Source organism: Limanda limanda, chromosome 8, assembly GCF_963576545.1.
Source record: "Limanda limanda chromosome 8, fLimLim1.1, whole genome shotgun sequence".
Lineage (NCBI taxonomy): Eukaryota > Metazoa > Chordata > Actinopteri > Pleuronectiformes > Pleuronectidae > Limanda > Limanda limanda.
The window spans coordinates 26,101,886-26,118,891 of NC_083643.1; the positions used below are offsets into that span (position 1 = coordinate 26,101,886).

Sequence of the window (17,006 nt, forward strand, 5' to 3'; positions counted from 1 at the left end):
ATGTGTGCCGGAGACCGTAAGCCCCTGTCAAAAACCACTTAATATATTATATTTGGTAATATATTTGCCATTCGTTATCACTGAGAGAGAAGCCACTCCTCCCTGTGGGCGCCGGGCAAGTGGAAGTCTATGGAAGCGAACAAAAGGGGCAGGAACATTTGAGCAAGGACAGCTTCTCAATGGCGGATGACAGTTCGAGCCATGGGCGCACTTCACTTGCGCCTACAGCCAATGAAAGGGTTTCTTATACATCATGCTGACAGGACTGTCCAATCAGAGACCTTATCACTGATCTACAGGAGCTGCATAGTTAGCAGATACTTTTAATCTGCACGGAGGTGCAGCTCCGGTCCCGGAGCACTGAGTGAGACAGGTAGAGGACAGACAGTGGACAGATAGAATCATTGTTGTTTACTGTGTCGTGTGTGTAGTTTTATCGATCAGTAATAATCAGCTGAAATTTTTAACCACATTTTAACGTGCATGGGGACGTGCTCCTCCGGGACCGTCCCCGGGGACATCCCGGTCTCGGTCACCTCCCGGAGCACCGGAGCACATTCCCGGGGACCGGGACGTCCGGGACGACCGGGACGCGACCGGAGCACCCGGGGAGGTGCACCCGGGGAGGTGCACCCGGGGAGGTGCACCCGGGGAGGTGCTCCGGGAGGTGCTCCGGTCCCGGTCTCCGGAGCACCGGAGGGAGGTGCACCCGGGGAGGTGCACCCGGGGAGGTGCACCGGTCCCGGAGACGGTCCCGGAGGAGCACGTCCCCGGGGACGTCCCGGTCCCGGTCCCCGGAGCACCCCGGAGTTTTTTTTTTCTCATTGCGGTGGGCTATTTAAACCGCGCCGCCCAAGTGCGCCCCCCCCAAAAAAAATGTCACCAGCCGCCACTGCTGGTCACCTCTAGTTTTTTAGCAAGAACTTAAGAACTACCTTGATCTTCATATGGTACAGGACATTTAAGCCTATTTGGCAATTTGTAGTTATGTGTACCTCTTGCAAGATTCCCAGATGTTTTGCAAGCGTTTGTCTCAAAACACCTCCCCTCATCTGGAATAGGGACGTGAGGTGGGGTCAACCGCGCCATGAAAGTTTTCGAGAGGGACTGTTGTGATCTGCTGGAATTCAGGATTTATCTGACACACACACACACAATTAATAACTGCTGTTAAGTAATAAATTATTGCAAGAAATATATTTGTTTCGAATTTATTGTCATCTTGTATATGTCTATAAGTCTTCACAGTTACAAAACAAATGATAAGAGAAAGTACACCTTGGGGAAAAATCCAGCTTTTGCTTACCTCATCAATGTGATAAAGTGAGACCACCTGGCTTTATATTCGTGGGCAGCTGGATTTCCCTGCACCACGATGTTCTTTTCTCTGACACATGGTTCACTGTTTCTTTGTCTAAAATCATTCTTCAGTCCTAGTCTCCTCCTAGTTTTCTTGGCTTTCATCAGTTTCGCAAGCGGTGAGGGACGGAAAAAATTTGACTTCAGCCTTTTTAGGTTTTTTTTCCAAAAACAAATCCTAAAATTTGTTTTTCAAAGCATTTACATTTTCTTCTGGACAGCCAATTGCTTGCATTTTTCTCCTGTAATTATCCATTATGTATTTTAGGCTTATCATCCAGCCAAGGTGACCAGTGGCGGTTGGTTCCTTCAAACGCGGATTTTCTGATGAGTGCCTCTGCTATCTCATCTATTTGGTGATTTTGCGGATATATCGTTTACAGGAAGATGTCTGACTTCAATCCTGGAGCATTATTCAGTTGAGTGCTAGTTTCTCTGAAGCTCTCATGTCCACTTTGAAGCTGCAGCTCTACATTGTATGGAAAGCAAGGAATGGAGAATTCACATGGCCATGGACGTCCTTTCAGTTCACTGTCTGAATGTGGCAGAATGATGGTGTTAACGGTTATCAGAGGCAGACACCACCTCTATGTTTAAGAGTAGGCTTAAAAGCTTTATTTTTGAAAAAGCTTAGTTAGAACTAGGGTTAGGTTCAGGTTTGTCTTGGACCTGCTGTTAGTTATGCTGCTATAGCTCTAGAATGTTGGAGGACAGATGACACACAAATCTACTCTTTCAAGCTTCTCCTTCCTCTTCTCACTCCTTATCAAATTGAAGAAATGAATCATTACATGTTACTTACTTGACTCCCCTAGAGTCCTTTTGCATTATCATCCGCAGATCCAGGGCCACGGCAGCAGCCACATCGTGGATAATAATGGTGGATCGCGAATCAGAGATCGTGAGAGTAATGGCGGATCCTGTATCATGTTGGCATCCGATCGTGATGGTGGACCATGATCGAGGTGACAGCTGATCGTGGACTATGATTCCAAATAGACTGCTTGATACAATATGTCTACTCAGATACTCTACCATTACTGATAATAATTCCTCAATTAATTTACTTTCCATTATGCTAAAAACGTATTTTTCCTGTGTCTGCAATTATATGTGGCATCTTTTGCACTTGTGTCCGTCCTGGGAGAGGGATCCCTCACATGTGGCTCTCTCTGAGGTTTCTAGCTTTCTTTATCCTGTTAAAAGTTGTTTTTTTTAGATTTTCCTTCCTCTTGTTGAGGGTTAAGGGCAAAAGATGTCACACCTTGTTTAAGCCCTATGAGAAGAATTGTGATTTGTGAATATGGGCTATACAAATAAAACTTGATTCATTGATATAATACCCGACCAAAGCCAAACAACGCCCAAACCTGCTCTCTGATGCATTTCACTCATCCTGAGATGCTTTCTAGTTCACCACAGTTACGAGGAGTGGTTTCTGAGTTTCTGAGTTCCTTTCTGTATTTATGTGTCGTGTTTCTTGCCAGACATAAATATGAATCAGTACACAACCTCGGAAAAGGATTTGGTAAGATGATAGAAAATTGGATGCTATCATCTCTCTCTTTATATTTTTAAACATGATGTAAAACAAATCAAATGAAAGTTCAAAAAATTGGTTACAAAACAATCCTATACGACTTCCCAGCAAATCGTTTGTGTGGTTTTATGACGGGGAAAAGTCCACAGCAGTCATAAATCCGAGCAGATAAGCAGAGGACAGAGACGAGAGGAAGATTAGTGCAGGCAGGACGGACGGAGACATGGACGTTGTTCAGCCACATTTAACTGTGAGGACGTCCTTCATCTTAATACTTCTGAGCCTGCTCCAAATGTCCAGCGGGTTAAGTAAGTACTGAACTCAGCTGCTTGAGTTTGTTTTATCAGACTGATGTTGTCACTTGACAAACTATAATGGGCTCAATGACCATCTGCTAACAAGCACTTCTGGTACAGTTGTATAACTACACTGTGTAAATATAGAAGAAAAAAAGCACAGAAGGAAATATGGATATGGAGGACAAAAGGGAGAGGAGTGTTGATGTTCAATATGGAAGTGCAAATTTAGATTATTAATCTGATCTATGTATTTATTTTGTCACTTTCATTTCTCAAACACAGAGAGAGGCTTTTGTTAGGCTCATAGTTAACACCTTTCTTAACGTCTCCCTATTTGACAATTACAAGTAGTATGTGTAAAGAAACACAGAATAATGCATCTTTAAGCAGATAAAAATGGGGCTTAGCTTTAAGTGCTGTGACGTCACCTGTGGCGAGAACCAGCCACCAAGGTGATTGTGAGTTTTATGATGACTCCCAGTCAGCACTTACTGCTATGTTGTAACTATATTGTTTAATATTAACTTACTAGCTACCTAATAGTGTGTGGGGCTACATTTGTACGGAACTTAAATACTTCAGTAACACTGAACACGAGCCTGTGATTTACAGTGTAATTATGTCACATGAATCAACTGATAAAGTAAACCCTGATTCTTCCTGTTTTCTGGAATGAAAGAGCTGTGAAATCCAACAAGACAATGGTGTAAATATTCAGCATTTTAGTGGAGAAGAGAGATTCAATTCAAATGTTTGTATTTTATAAATATTCAACACTGAGGCACACTGCCACACAAAATTAAAGTTGGGGGGGAAATTGATGTTATTCATTGTTATTCTGTACAAATAATAAAGTTACTAGTGAAAATATGCCTGAGTAGGCAAAAGCTGTTGGGGAAGACAACAGTTTAAAAATGTAATATATCATCAAAATAGATCCTTCATATTGCTGTGTCATAAACACCCTCCATGTAATATTGGATTGTTTAAACTTGTGTTTCCTTGCCAAATGTTGATCTTCATACCTCTTTTCTAGAAGACAATATCCAATTTCTCAGAAGATGGCATTGAAATGTATTGGACTTTTGAGACATTAATACATTTATCTACTATGCAGAGGAGAAACCGAGCAGAACACAGGTTTTCATGAATCATTGGGCAAATATTGAATGTATAGTTTGAAGGTGTAAAACCAGCGTCAACTTGACTTTTCCCTCTCAGATCCTGTTTAACTTCCTACATACAGTCTCCCTCTGTGGTTGGATTTAGGAATCAGATGTATTGTTAGCTGCTGTATAATTATGGTGTATGGAATATGGTGAGGGCCAGTTACGGTTGAGTATTGCAGAAATACTAAAATCTTTATTATACCTGTTTACTTATTCTTATAAAAAGGGTGTCAGGAAAAAGTTTTGCTAAATGCCTAAACAGTCAGTTTCTGAAACAGAGATTCTCATCTTAAGTGAACAAAGCCTAAAATCACACCTTTGGCAAATCTGCGTGTAAGTTACTTGAATGGTGCACTCAATTTGTCCTAAACAGCAAGTCACTGAGACTTTTAGAACAATTTCCAGACCACCTATTCCACCAGTACTGATGTTGGGATATGTAATGTTGCTTTAGTACATGTAGGTCTGATCCAAGATTTAATGCTGTCAGGTTGTTATTTTGATCCATGGACTGGATAAGCATCCATTTTGTAATCTGCTTTTGGAGAAGAAAGAAACTTTCCTGGCCTTTTCCTAATGTTATGACAGCTGTGTTGTGCTTCTCTCCCAACAGTGTGTTCTGCTCCTTTAACTGTGGAGTTAAAAGAAAACAACAAAGTGGATGATTTTGTGGCAACGATAACTATGGAACAAGGGGTCACCCTGGAGCTCACGCCCCCCTCCAACATCCCATTCAAGCTCATAGAAGACCGGCTGTTAGCTGCAGAGGTGTTTGACTATGAGGTACTGCAGATCATGACTAAAAGTGCCAACAAGGTCCAAACCCATGCCTCTGTTTACATTCTAAAACCTGTGAAGGAAACTGACTCTTAAGCAAGAAGCTTGTTTCTTTTGCAGACTCAGACTCTACAAACGGCACTGATCACCTGCACTAAGACGGATTCAGGCGCTACGGTAAAACTCCATATACTCTACACATGTTAAAGCAACAGTATGTACGTTTTGCTGAGCACAGTGCCCTCTGCAGCCACAGGTGGTGATAAACCTCTACGATGCTTATCAGTGATGACCCATGATAAGAGCAGGTTTGTTTAATTCACCCTGACCATCACTTGACAGGCATACAGCCAGAGGGGGAAATCCTGAATGGACCATGTTGTCTTTTATTACAGAAAAAAATCATGGCTATCATGAATACATCAATTATTCCTTAGATGGCCTTTTGTAATGAATGGGCAGAGTTTGAGGAACCTGTACAGGTCTTTCATAAAACTATGATAGTGTGAGCGGATGTCCTCTTTGTGCCTGTAGCAATTTTGCAGGTTTTAGCAAATGTTATAGGTTCCCAATGATGTTTTGGGGGTTTTATTTTTTCCCACAATGCTGCACAGGTTAAACAGACAAAAACATGTGATATTATTTCACGGATTCAGGCTATTGATGCAGTCTAAAATGAATGTCTTTTTTTCCCCCAGTTAAAACTCAGAATTTTGGTAATTCTGGAAAATGTGAATGATGAACCTCCAGTCTTTGACAAAAGCCTCTACGAAGTCACTGTCAGTGAGGTAAGAGTCTGATAATTGTTGTATAAAATTGTAGATTTTGGGTTAACTCGTATTTTATCTGTTGTTTGGTTAATCCAGATTAAATTAAATCTCATACTATGCTGAGTTTTCTATCTTTATTTAAGAAAATAACATATTATTATTACTTATGTAAAATTATTAAAGAATGTATTTTAACTTTTTAAAGAAGCAAGATATTTTCTGTCTGTTTTTATCCTAGATGTCCCCTGTAGGAACAACAGTTGGTAATTTTGCTGCCACAGACCCAGACAAACTAAACCAGCTCGTCTACACTCTGGCACCTCAATCTGTAAGACCTCGTGATTTTATCTCGAAAAATTTGTTTTTAGGACATGTTTAGCTTAGCTTAGCACAAAGACTGGAAGGAGGGGTAAGATACTAGTTCATGGTGCGTTTCTGAATGTATTTATTTTCCTATGTGATTTCAGCAAAACAGCTTTGGACTGAAGTCACCCAACGACCCAGAACTCGTCATCATGTCGGCTCTTGACTATGATAAAGTCAAAAATGTTGAATTGGTGTTGTACGCTCAGGTGAGTCTTTTTCACTGCTGGTTCTAAACACAGATTTCTTTCTTCCATATAAATGTAATCAAATATTGCTCTCAGTGTTATTCTCAGGCAGATATAGTCTCTTCAGTAAAGACCTCAAATGAATATGGGGCATCAGTGGTTGAGCAGGCTGCAGGTTTCGGCCCAAGCTCTTTCTATCTCCCGTCCCTGTGAATGTGATATATTAGGACTGCAAGTAGGGCCTTTCATTACATCTGGTACAATTCACTTGGACTCATTGATTAACTGATTAGATCTCGGAGGTCAAAGGTCAATGTGTTTGGCCTCTTGAATTTGATAACTCAAGACTGTTTGAGATATCACACATTTTGAGTGATTACATTACTACATACTAAACGGTCACATGCACCTCATATGAATCTAGAAAAAGAAATCTATAAATAAGTAAACAGAAACTGCACTGGCTGGCGGAGGCATACAACCGCAGTGCAGTGATTCTAGTTATTTTTTGAGTACAGATCTTTTTATAAACAGTTCAGAGTGAAGTAAGAAAACTTTTTGTTTTGTTTCTTTTCTGCAAAGAAGATTATAAAGTCATAAAATGAAATTGAAACAAATATAATAAATGTTTATATTTTTATATTGTCATGTAATAATCATATCTCCATCAAAAAAAAATTTTTCAGGACACACCATTCACTGCCACCGCCACCATCATGGTCACCATCTCAGATGCGGACAACAGGCCACCGTGGTTCCAGCCATGCGACATGACCAACATAGGAGCAACTGTGATCTGCCAGAGTAATGGATACACTGGCAGAGTTTTGATAAATGAACAAGAGGTGTGTATCCAAAAAATCCTGTGCTGATACGGAACCAAATCCACAAGCTCCATGTTTATGCTTTGCTGGGCTGTCCAGTGGGAAACCACGTCTAAAATCAAAGGGTTTCTACTTGTTCTAAATCTCCGAACTGGAGAACAAAGAAAAACTGATGTTTGGTGGTTCTGAAAGCTCATTGCACAGAAACACAAGAAAGCACACGCAAATGACAAGCATCAGAGGGGCAATGCATGCCCCGTGCAAGCACTTTGTATACCCCAAAACAGGCAATGCTGACTTTTTAATAGTGTAATAATTATAGATTTTCTCACATTGTGAAAATGAATTGGTTAATCTAGATAACCTGTAGATCGTGTCTCTAATCTCATTGGTTGCTTAAGTTAATGTATTACTACACAATACGTTTTCATTTTCTGACAAGATGACATCACTCCTATCATATAGTCTTAATTATTTCTTAATCTATATAAGGCTACCTCCTTTTAAGTTTCTTTGAAAACTACGAATACAGAGTGTCAGGAGTATGGTTAAACAGACAGTTTTATTTTTGAAAAAGGATAAAAAGGAGTAGAATGGTTAGGGTTCAGGGATGCTTCCCTTTGTATCCTTATCTCTTCACCAAATATCTTTTGTCAATGAGGCAAGTGCAATTCATGATGGTATTTATTGCTCAGTGAGTAACCATTGGTTCTACACTGCTTTTCAAGAAGCTTCTGAAAAAAAGCTGATGTTGTGAGATGAACTGACAAACACTGTCTGGAGGAATATGTATCCTTAAGCCTTTTTCACAACTACCAACCCTCTGTTAGACACATGATTATGATGAGAACGTTTTCTCCACTGCAGACCGGAATATTAAAGCTGGAACCAGGACCACTCTATGCCACTGATGGAGACACCGGGATAAATGAGGCGATCACATACACGTTTCTTAGTGGTGAGCATCTTGATTAAAACATACAATAAACATAACTTGCTGATTATTCACAGCTCAGTGTTTTTTGTGTTATAGGAAACAAAGACAATCTGTTTAAAATCGACGCAAACACAGGGAACATCAGCATGTTGAAGCCGGCCAAATCTGAGGATCCAATCATTCTGACAGTGATGGTAACAACTCAACTTTCACATGATTGTATCCAGTACATTCTGAAACCAGTGTCTGCGTCTTGGATGTCTAATATATTTTCACCAGTCTCACATCTCTAGAGAGCAGTATGTTCAAACCCATTTTAAGGATTTACTTTGTAGATAATCAATTGGATGCATTATAAGTTGTTTTTTTCTTTACTGACTTATTGATTTAATGTGTAGATTTTGTAAGGCTCTTATTTAGTTACTGTGACATTTCCTGTGCTCCAGTTTCAGCTCCTCTCCTCCCGGTGACACCTAAGTTCCCTTAAAATACAGAAGTGGGGGGAAATAGGGCGCCATATCTTTCATTTTTTGGTTGCAAGCAAAAGTGTTCCTATAATCGTGTGGAAAATCTTCTTGGCAATGGTCAATTCATCAGTGAAGAAAGAGTTCAGGAGCCCCTTGATGATTTACGCTGAATATTTATTCAAGCTTGGCCAAGGAGAAAAACTGAATTCATCAATACAACAACTGTGCATGATGTCCTCGCATATTCTGAAGTCTCCTTTCCTGCAGTCACACTTTAAACCCTCACAGACATTGTGTCTATAGGTCTGCTAGTTCCTAATCAAATGTTTTTTTCTAGTGTTGCCTGCTTACCCAGTCTCATATCTGTTGTGTCAAGGGATTTTATTTAGAAAGTTTTATTCTAAAAAGTAACTATATGTGATATGTAATGCAGTAAAAATATTTTCTTTAAGCAGACATATAAAGTAACATAAAATAGATATACTCCAAAAAAAGTACAAGTACCTAAATTACTTAAGTACAACTGATTTTGTGTTTTTCTCTGGCAGGCCACCCAGATTACAAACATAAATCAGTATGCCACCACCACTGTCACTATCAGTGTTCAGGTGAAGAGCCTCCACCCTCCAGTGTTTCAGAAGACTCTGTACGAGGGGGTCATCAGTTCAATGGGCGCCATGGCCATGGACGGGGATACGCCGCTGTACATCCACGCTACAGATCAAGACTACAGTGAGGTAAAACAAGACTCCAGAATCAATAAAAGAAAAGAAAAAGCCAAATTAATCTAAAAAGTGTTAAGCTTCGCAGTGGTGAAAAAACTGATGCATCGGTAAAAGTAACGTAAACAACAAAGTGCTATGGAAAGAGACTAAGTAAGATCAAAATGACATACAGGATTTGTGACTTAGGCCTTTGACAATCTGAGGAATCTGTCAATTTTCTTCAAATGAACACATGGGAGAAACTTTAATCTCCATCATACTTCTAACATCATCTTTATTTATCTGAGGTTTGACTTCTGTTATCTTGTGGGATCCTGTCTCTCTGTAAATACTTAATGGCGCCTGACTGGAAAATTGTTGCCTAGAACTCCAAATATTCACATAATATCTTTGAACAATCTTCTGGAGATGTGTTTAACATTTACTTCCTATTTCAAATTTGGCTTTTGAAAAATGGCTTGAGTCATCCATTCTGTGAAATAAGACAATTCTGAGTAAAATTTTGATTTTTTTGTTAAGGTTTCTATCTTGTAATAGCCACTTTACACACATGTGTAAGTTGTGATTTTTGTAGCATGCAATACTAACTTTTCCAGGATTGCCAACCCTAGCTTTAAATGTATGAGTGGGGTGGTTGATGGTTTGATGACTTTTGCGAGTGTACCCAATGTGCAGAACTAACCTTCTCATTTCGGTTGAAACAGGTTATAAATCCTCACATCGTGTACACCATTACTGGGAGCAATGATTTCTCTATCATTAATGGCTATTTATTCATGACTAAGGATCTCCCAGCCACCACATTAAACCTACAAGTAAGTTCAAAATCTAATAAAGGTTAATGCAACTGATTGATTATTGTCTGGGTATTTTTCTTGTTAAGCACCTGTTTTTTCCTCTTTGTACGTCCAGGTGGTCGCAACAGACACGTCAAACGATGAATCTGATACAGCTGAGCTCACTGTGCAGGTGATATCAGGTAGGAAGCAAACCCTCAAAGACGGCTCTAACAAACAACACAACTATGAGCTTTAATGGTAATTTAGCTGCATCTCAATCATATCACATTTTAATGTAGACCAGCTCAGTGATGGATCTAAGATTTTCATAAATCAGGGGCAAAAAAGTGGCCAGAATTTACACATAGGAGCCAATTATATGTCCAACATCCAATGTGGATTCCTGATGCAGTAATGTGTACATTAAAGGGCACATTCCTAAAGCCACACATCAATGGACATATTTGGAAAATGGTTCCTTGTTCAAGGACAATGTTTACTTCAAAAAAGCTTAGAAAATGTAATTGTCAAGTGACAAGTTAATAAAAAAAAGACTGCTGACAGGACAGAGGCTCTTCAGGGGCTGATCAGATTTTATAAGGGGCCAGTCCCCCCCTTGCCCCGACCCAGGATCTGCCCCTTCTCCAGTTGTTTGGAGAAAGTGTTTGGCAGCACCTTTCTTTCCCCAAGAAACAAATGATTCATCAGGTGGATCCTTTACAGCCCTACCCATCCCAGAATTTATTGCGCTTCAGTGACAAACCATTTTTCATGGTGCAGGCAAGCGACAAGACATCTGGTGCCTTAGTATCATGTACATGAACATTAACTCAACCAAAAAGTTAATTATACACATGTAAAAAAAAAGAAAAGGCAGGATATATGAGGTGTTCTTCGTGGGCTTGGTCGGGCGCATCCCCTGAAGGACACAGCCGCTGAATTGAGACCCAGTTAGTCTGTGCCTACTAACGCAGTTGTACAATGCTCATACACTATGCATGTCACATAAACAGAGGGTCTGTTCAGACACAAAGTGAAAGTATTTATTCTGCAGAAAAGAGTTAATAGCCATTCACCTCTGTTCAAGCACAGGTGGATTTATTTTAAAGACAAGGGGAAACAGCGCTGTAATTTCTTTATTGTACGCTACACCCAAAACACACCCATGATAAATAACGAGACTGAATAAAACCCTGTGAACCATATTTAGCGGTTCAAATGTAATGGTTCAAACTACCTCTGCCTACCATCCCCCCTCTCCCTTCATCTCTGTTAGACATGTTGTACATTGTATAAATACTTAAACTTATATACCTCTCTATTTATGTTAGACATTGTCTTCTAATGTTGTTGATGTGCTCTGTTACACACAAAATCTATTGCACCTCTGTCTGTCCTGCAACTCTCTGAGGTTTCTGTGTTTTTTTCCTGTTGAAATGTTTTTTTTGTTAGTTTGTCCTCACTCTTGCTGAGGATGTCTCACCTTGTTAATCCATATGTGGCAAATTGTATTTGTTTATATAGGTGAAACAAATCAAATATCAGTGGTACAGTGGTTGGTACTGTCATTAAACAGCAGGTAGATTCCTGGTTTGAATCCCAAGTTGGAGCTTTAGGGGTGCCTGCATGTTTATTCTGGGCACTCCCACTTCCTCCTTCAGTGAATGACTGTCTGTCTCTGGCGCTGCGATATGCCAAGCTCAGGCAGAGAGATTCCTTTTTTAAAAATGTCCTTAACATTTCAAGATGTAGTCGTTTTGTCAACATTTCCGTTGATTTCTCACAGAGTAATTCATGTACCTGGATTTCAATATGCCAAATGATATGAACAGCTTTCTTTTCGTTTCTCTATGCTCTTAATGTGTGCAAAGTTTTGAAAGAAAAGGTTTAATTCCTGCACACTGTCAGCACTTATTTGACTAGAGACAACATTTTGGTTGTAACACTTTAGGTGTCATCCAAAAGGAACTTATTGAACATATAAAGCGTTGTTGATGTGTAATGTTTCATTATGAAGAAGCAGCCAGTCTTGTAGACTTGAGTGTGTGGGATTCATCACTGTTGAATGTACGCAGCCATGAGTAAGTATAGGTTTGGTAAATTTAATATTTTATTCCTTTTTATGCATGCTTTGATCAATTATGGCTTGCGGGTTGAGCTGCCATCAGACAAAAACGTAGGCAAACGATAGGCTGCTCGTAGCCAGTTTCAGAAAAGTCCTCAATCCGTCAGGTTTTTGCAAATACATCAAGGTGAAGATTCACATTTTCGCTTTCCAGTCTGAAGCAGAAACCTGGGACAAAGGGTGAAACCACTAAGTTTCAAAGTGTGCTCTTCTCCCAGGTCTCACCACCACCAGTTTCCCTTTGAGCACCACAAACATTATGACCACAACGCCCATAGGGGAGTCCACCACCTACAGCAAGACCACTGAGGATATTGTGTCCACCACCAACCCAGTGACCACTGACAGCCCTACCTCAACTACCATAATCTCCACCATACTCCCTAGTATGTCCACTGCCACCGAAGGCAGCGTTTCAACCACTAAAGCCAGTATGACCACTGAAGGAAGCGTCTCCCCTGCCAGCACAGCTCATCCTCCCACAGGTGGTTACAGTAGCGTCTCTAAAGTATTATCCTTCTGGAGAAAATTGTACCTAGCAAGTAGCTGTTCTAGGCAACCAAGACAGAGGATACAATAATCCACCTGGATATTCATGTAAAGAACCAATGTCTTATTGACATTCAAAGCAACCACCTATATGCAATTATAGCAGTTTTGAAAAGGAGGGCATACCCCCCAAAAAATTAAAAACCTCCAAATGGGTTTATTCCTAACTTTATCGAAAAGTGTGATCACTTAGTTTGAGTGCAAGACTTTCATGTTCTGATGTTTATTATTATGCTCTTGCTCAAAACCCTGTGCATGCATTCAAAAATACCCTGCTTGTGCTTGGATTTGTTCTGCTTGTGCTCAAACTGTGAGCCCTGTTGCTTGGACAGATTTTCTGTGCTCCAGCTTCAGTTCTTTGCTTTGCCTTTACAAAGCTTTTGTGAACGTGTCTTTCTGTCTGTCTTTCTCTCTTGTTATGCATGTGTGCTGGGGATAAGTTCTTTTTTTCAGATTGTCAATAAGTTTTTGTACATTTCAAACACAGCTCTGCTCAATGTGAGTAGTTATTAGCAAATCAACTGTCAGCTTTGTTCTTAGTTGGCCAACTGTATCTTGAACTCACAGCAAAGTTGACCTTTGTTTAGTCTGTGCAGTTCAACTTACTTAGCTACTAGATTGTCTCACTGGAGTTAGCAATTAGCACCAACAGTACTATAATTATGAACACTTGAAAAGTAACAAACAATGTAGTATTAGAGCCACTCAAATAAAATAAAAAAATGTATGAGAATAAAGTCAGAAATTCTTATTTTAGAGGGAGAATAGTCCGTCACCTGGGTTAAAAGGAGAAGTTAGGAACTTCTTGTAGTATTAAGTACAAGTTTGACAAATAAAAAAAACAATCTATTTTCACATTAGCTCCTCATCATCATTTGTATCAGGACTTGTGTAAACTGATATCCTAAAGGATCTTAGAATCCTCTGGCAAGCACGGATTCTACTTGCTTGGAGTCCACTTTGTTTCTTGAGAAATATTTTAGTTTCATTTATTCTCATAATATTTGTTCTATTTCTCATGTTTATCCCGACAAAGGTGGGTATCCCACAAGTAATTACTCCAGATGAATTGTTTTTCCTTTTTCTTCTGCTTCACATCGAATTTTCACGGTACTTCTAGTCTGATCTTGTTCAAAGAGGTGAAATATCCAATCAGTTTGACCACAGGATTTAATGTTTAAATCTCTTTCTTTGGAAAGTTTACAATCCCTCAACCTTTTTGCTGACTATTCATGACTATAAAATATAGCCCTGACTTGTCATTTGCTACTCTTTTAACAAGATGAAGATTGCAGTCACATTAAAGATTCCTCACCTAGGGAAGTCTCAGATATAAACGCTTTATCATTGACAACTTTATAAAGTGACTTTTGTTCTTGCAGTTATCATAGCAACAGGCGACTATGAGCAGAAAGACATGATAGCCCTTGGTGTGACACTGGGTGTCCTGCTGCTTGTCTGTCTGGTGGTCATCGGTGTGCTCAGCCATCGCATGAGGAAAGGCAAAGCAGACTGGAAGAAGATCTACGAAGTCAACGTGTTTCGAAGCTCTGTGAGTTCAAAGTTCATAATAAGGCTATTTACACACAAAGAAACATGTTCCCAACCTCCAGACTAATCCCTGCTCCTGTTTAAAGATAATGTACAATTAAGAGATACATGTTGTGATTTGATCAAACTGAACTTTTGTATTTTTACCAGATTTCCACATTAGTTGTTGTGGATTTAGTCAGCCTTCTTTTGTCTTGGATGATCTTTAGGATTAAATTTCTAGATGATTAAATGACCCCTCCTTTAGCAGTATCATCTTCACTGTACTGCTAAGATTGCTAAGGTAAATAACCAGGATGTTGAACTTGACTTCACAAAGCCTCAAAACTACTTCACTAGAAATCAGTTTGACTTTGGTTCGCTAAAGGCTCATCTTTGTGTTTCGTTAGCTTCAAAACGTTTAGCTTAGGCTAGGCGCTAGAGCAGATTGCCCTGTGTTCAAAGAATTATTGATTCACCTCTTGACAGGGGATTTATAATATACGTGGATCAACAAATCAGTATCTATCCTGCAGAGTAAGGATGCAAATAATTCCAACAGATTCTACATGTGAATGTAAAGAATCTGTAGGTGAAGGACAAGATTTTGAAGCAGGAGGCTTTCTGGATTCCGTTCAGCAAAAGAAGCAGACCACATTGACCAAATTGCATCAGCTATCTGCTTTAAAACTTTTTTGCTTTCATATGCAGATAGCCGTGAATAGAGATTAACCAAAATGTCTTCTGAACTGAAAAACTGTTTTGTGTGAAGAAATGTTCAGTTTGTTCGAATCTTAGCCCGGATATCGTCACTGGGAGCCCCATACTGGCCATTGGCCCTACAGCAGTGGTCACCAACCTTGTCACGCCCAAGATCACTAATATCAATTCATATTTACAGCATCTGTTCAAAGCACAATATTTAGCTCCTCAGTTTAAAAATAACTTTTGCAGAGGAGCTGCTACAGCAGCACAATGTTTTTTCATAGGCTTTGCCTGAAAAATGGCCATAAAAATGACTATTCCCTTGTATAAAAGTAGTCCTGAGTACTCAGATAAATACCAGTACTATACAGTATGAAGCTGATCATCATATTTCTCATTAAAAAAATCTTTTAATCAAAAGAATGAATTTGGTCAACAGAAATGCTGGGGTGCTTTTATTTTGAAACGCCTTTAAATTCATCTGATTAACATTAAAACTCAGGTTAAAGACATTTTTCTCTGTTTATTCTACGGTCAATCACAATGTTTATCTGTCTATGACACAAACATACATATTGCCAACAGTTCCCGAAACCGTTTCAAATTAAAAGCACTTCAGTTTCACTTTCTGAATCCATTTATTTGTTCTAACCGGGCTTTTAATGTTATGGACAGACCGGAAGATGCGCGTCTTCCTACCGTAGCGTCCTGACATTTAGTTTAGTACATAATCCAACATGTATTGAAGGAAATAAAATAGATAAATCAGCAGCTCCGCCACCAGTAGCGGACACAGAGCATGTGTGAACAACAGACACCGCAGTACTGCAGTCAGTGAGTCCAGAGAGTGAGGGATCCAGGGTAAAGACTGTTGATATTAACAAGTAGATCACGATCGATGGGTTGGCGACCACTGCCATAGAGGCTAATTCATTGTCTGATGATAGCCTATGAGCTCTGAGCTTCGGATCAATCAATGTGGCTGTGTCTCAGGTCTCAGGTGGTTCTGCAGGTTGACCATGACTTTGGTGGTTTGTCCCAGATTTAAAGTAGTTACCTTTTTCTTGAACTGTTTTCTCTCCCTGATTGTATTGTCCTTCCAAAGCTGGGTCAAAGCTCAGGTGGTCTGAAGAAGGGTGTCCAATACACCAATGAGGCCTTCCAGAATGATGAAGATGGTGGAAGCACAGGCTCTAGTGGCCCAGAACGGAGAGTGAGCATGGAGGCCATTGTTAAGTCTTCACTGCCACTGCACGCCCTCCTGCCAGATGATGCCAGTGAGGCGGGCTTAGACACGGCCGAAAATGAGAAGGAGGTGAAACCCATCCTGACCAAAGAGAGGCGCATGGAGGAGGGATACAAGGCAGTTTGGTTTAAGGAGGACATCGACCCCAATGCCAAGGAGGAGGTGGTGATTATCCCAGACGGAAGAGAGGATGACAGTGATGAGGAAGACGAACCAGTCAACAAAACCCCAAAAGTCAATTTCGCTGACACAGATCTGGACAGTGGACTTGGTGTAAAGATGGGGGATCAGGCTGAGGACTCAGATGATGATGAAGAAATGACCTCTGATCTGTGAGAGGAGATGAATGACAGGGACGTAGCAGGAACCGCCTATAATAAAATATGATGATTCATCAGCTGCTATCGCCCTTATCACTACTGACAGAGGACCATAGAAATAGAATCCAGACACCTTATGTGGAGAGATATAGAAGCTTAGTAATGTCTCAGAGTTCTAACTTTATGTCTTACGTTTCAAAGTAAATGGAACATTATCCAGCCTTCATTTTTTGTATAAATGCTTAACCAATTGATCGAATGTAATGTAACCTGCTAAAGATGCTATATAAATGTACTTGAGAAGTTTGAAGCAGTCGAAATCAATGTTAACCAG

The 17,006-nt window shown here is 40.0% G+C and overlaps 1 protein-coding gene across 1 annotated transcript; it reads left to right on the forward strand.

The window, feature by feature from the left end:
* The first annotated feature begins 3,122 nt into the window (after positions 1–3,122).
* Positions 3,123–16,688, forward strand: cdhr5b (cadherin-related family member 5b). Its single transcript, XM_061077285.1, has 15 exons — positions 3,123–3,207; positions 4,981–5,150; positions 5,265–5,321; positions 5,843–5,932; positions 6,153–6,242; positions 6,382–6,486; positions 7,152–7,310; positions 8,157–8,247; positions 8,323–8,420; positions 9,242–9,430; positions 10,123–10,233; positions 10,331–10,397; positions 12,541–12,807; positions 14,254–14,423; positions 16,212–16,688. Exons 1-15 carry the CDS (start codon positions 3,123–3,125, stop codon positions 16,686–16,688), a joined length of 2,226 nt encoding a protein of 741 aa, XP_060933268.1.
* Positions 16,689–17,006: the final 318 nt, after the last annotated feature.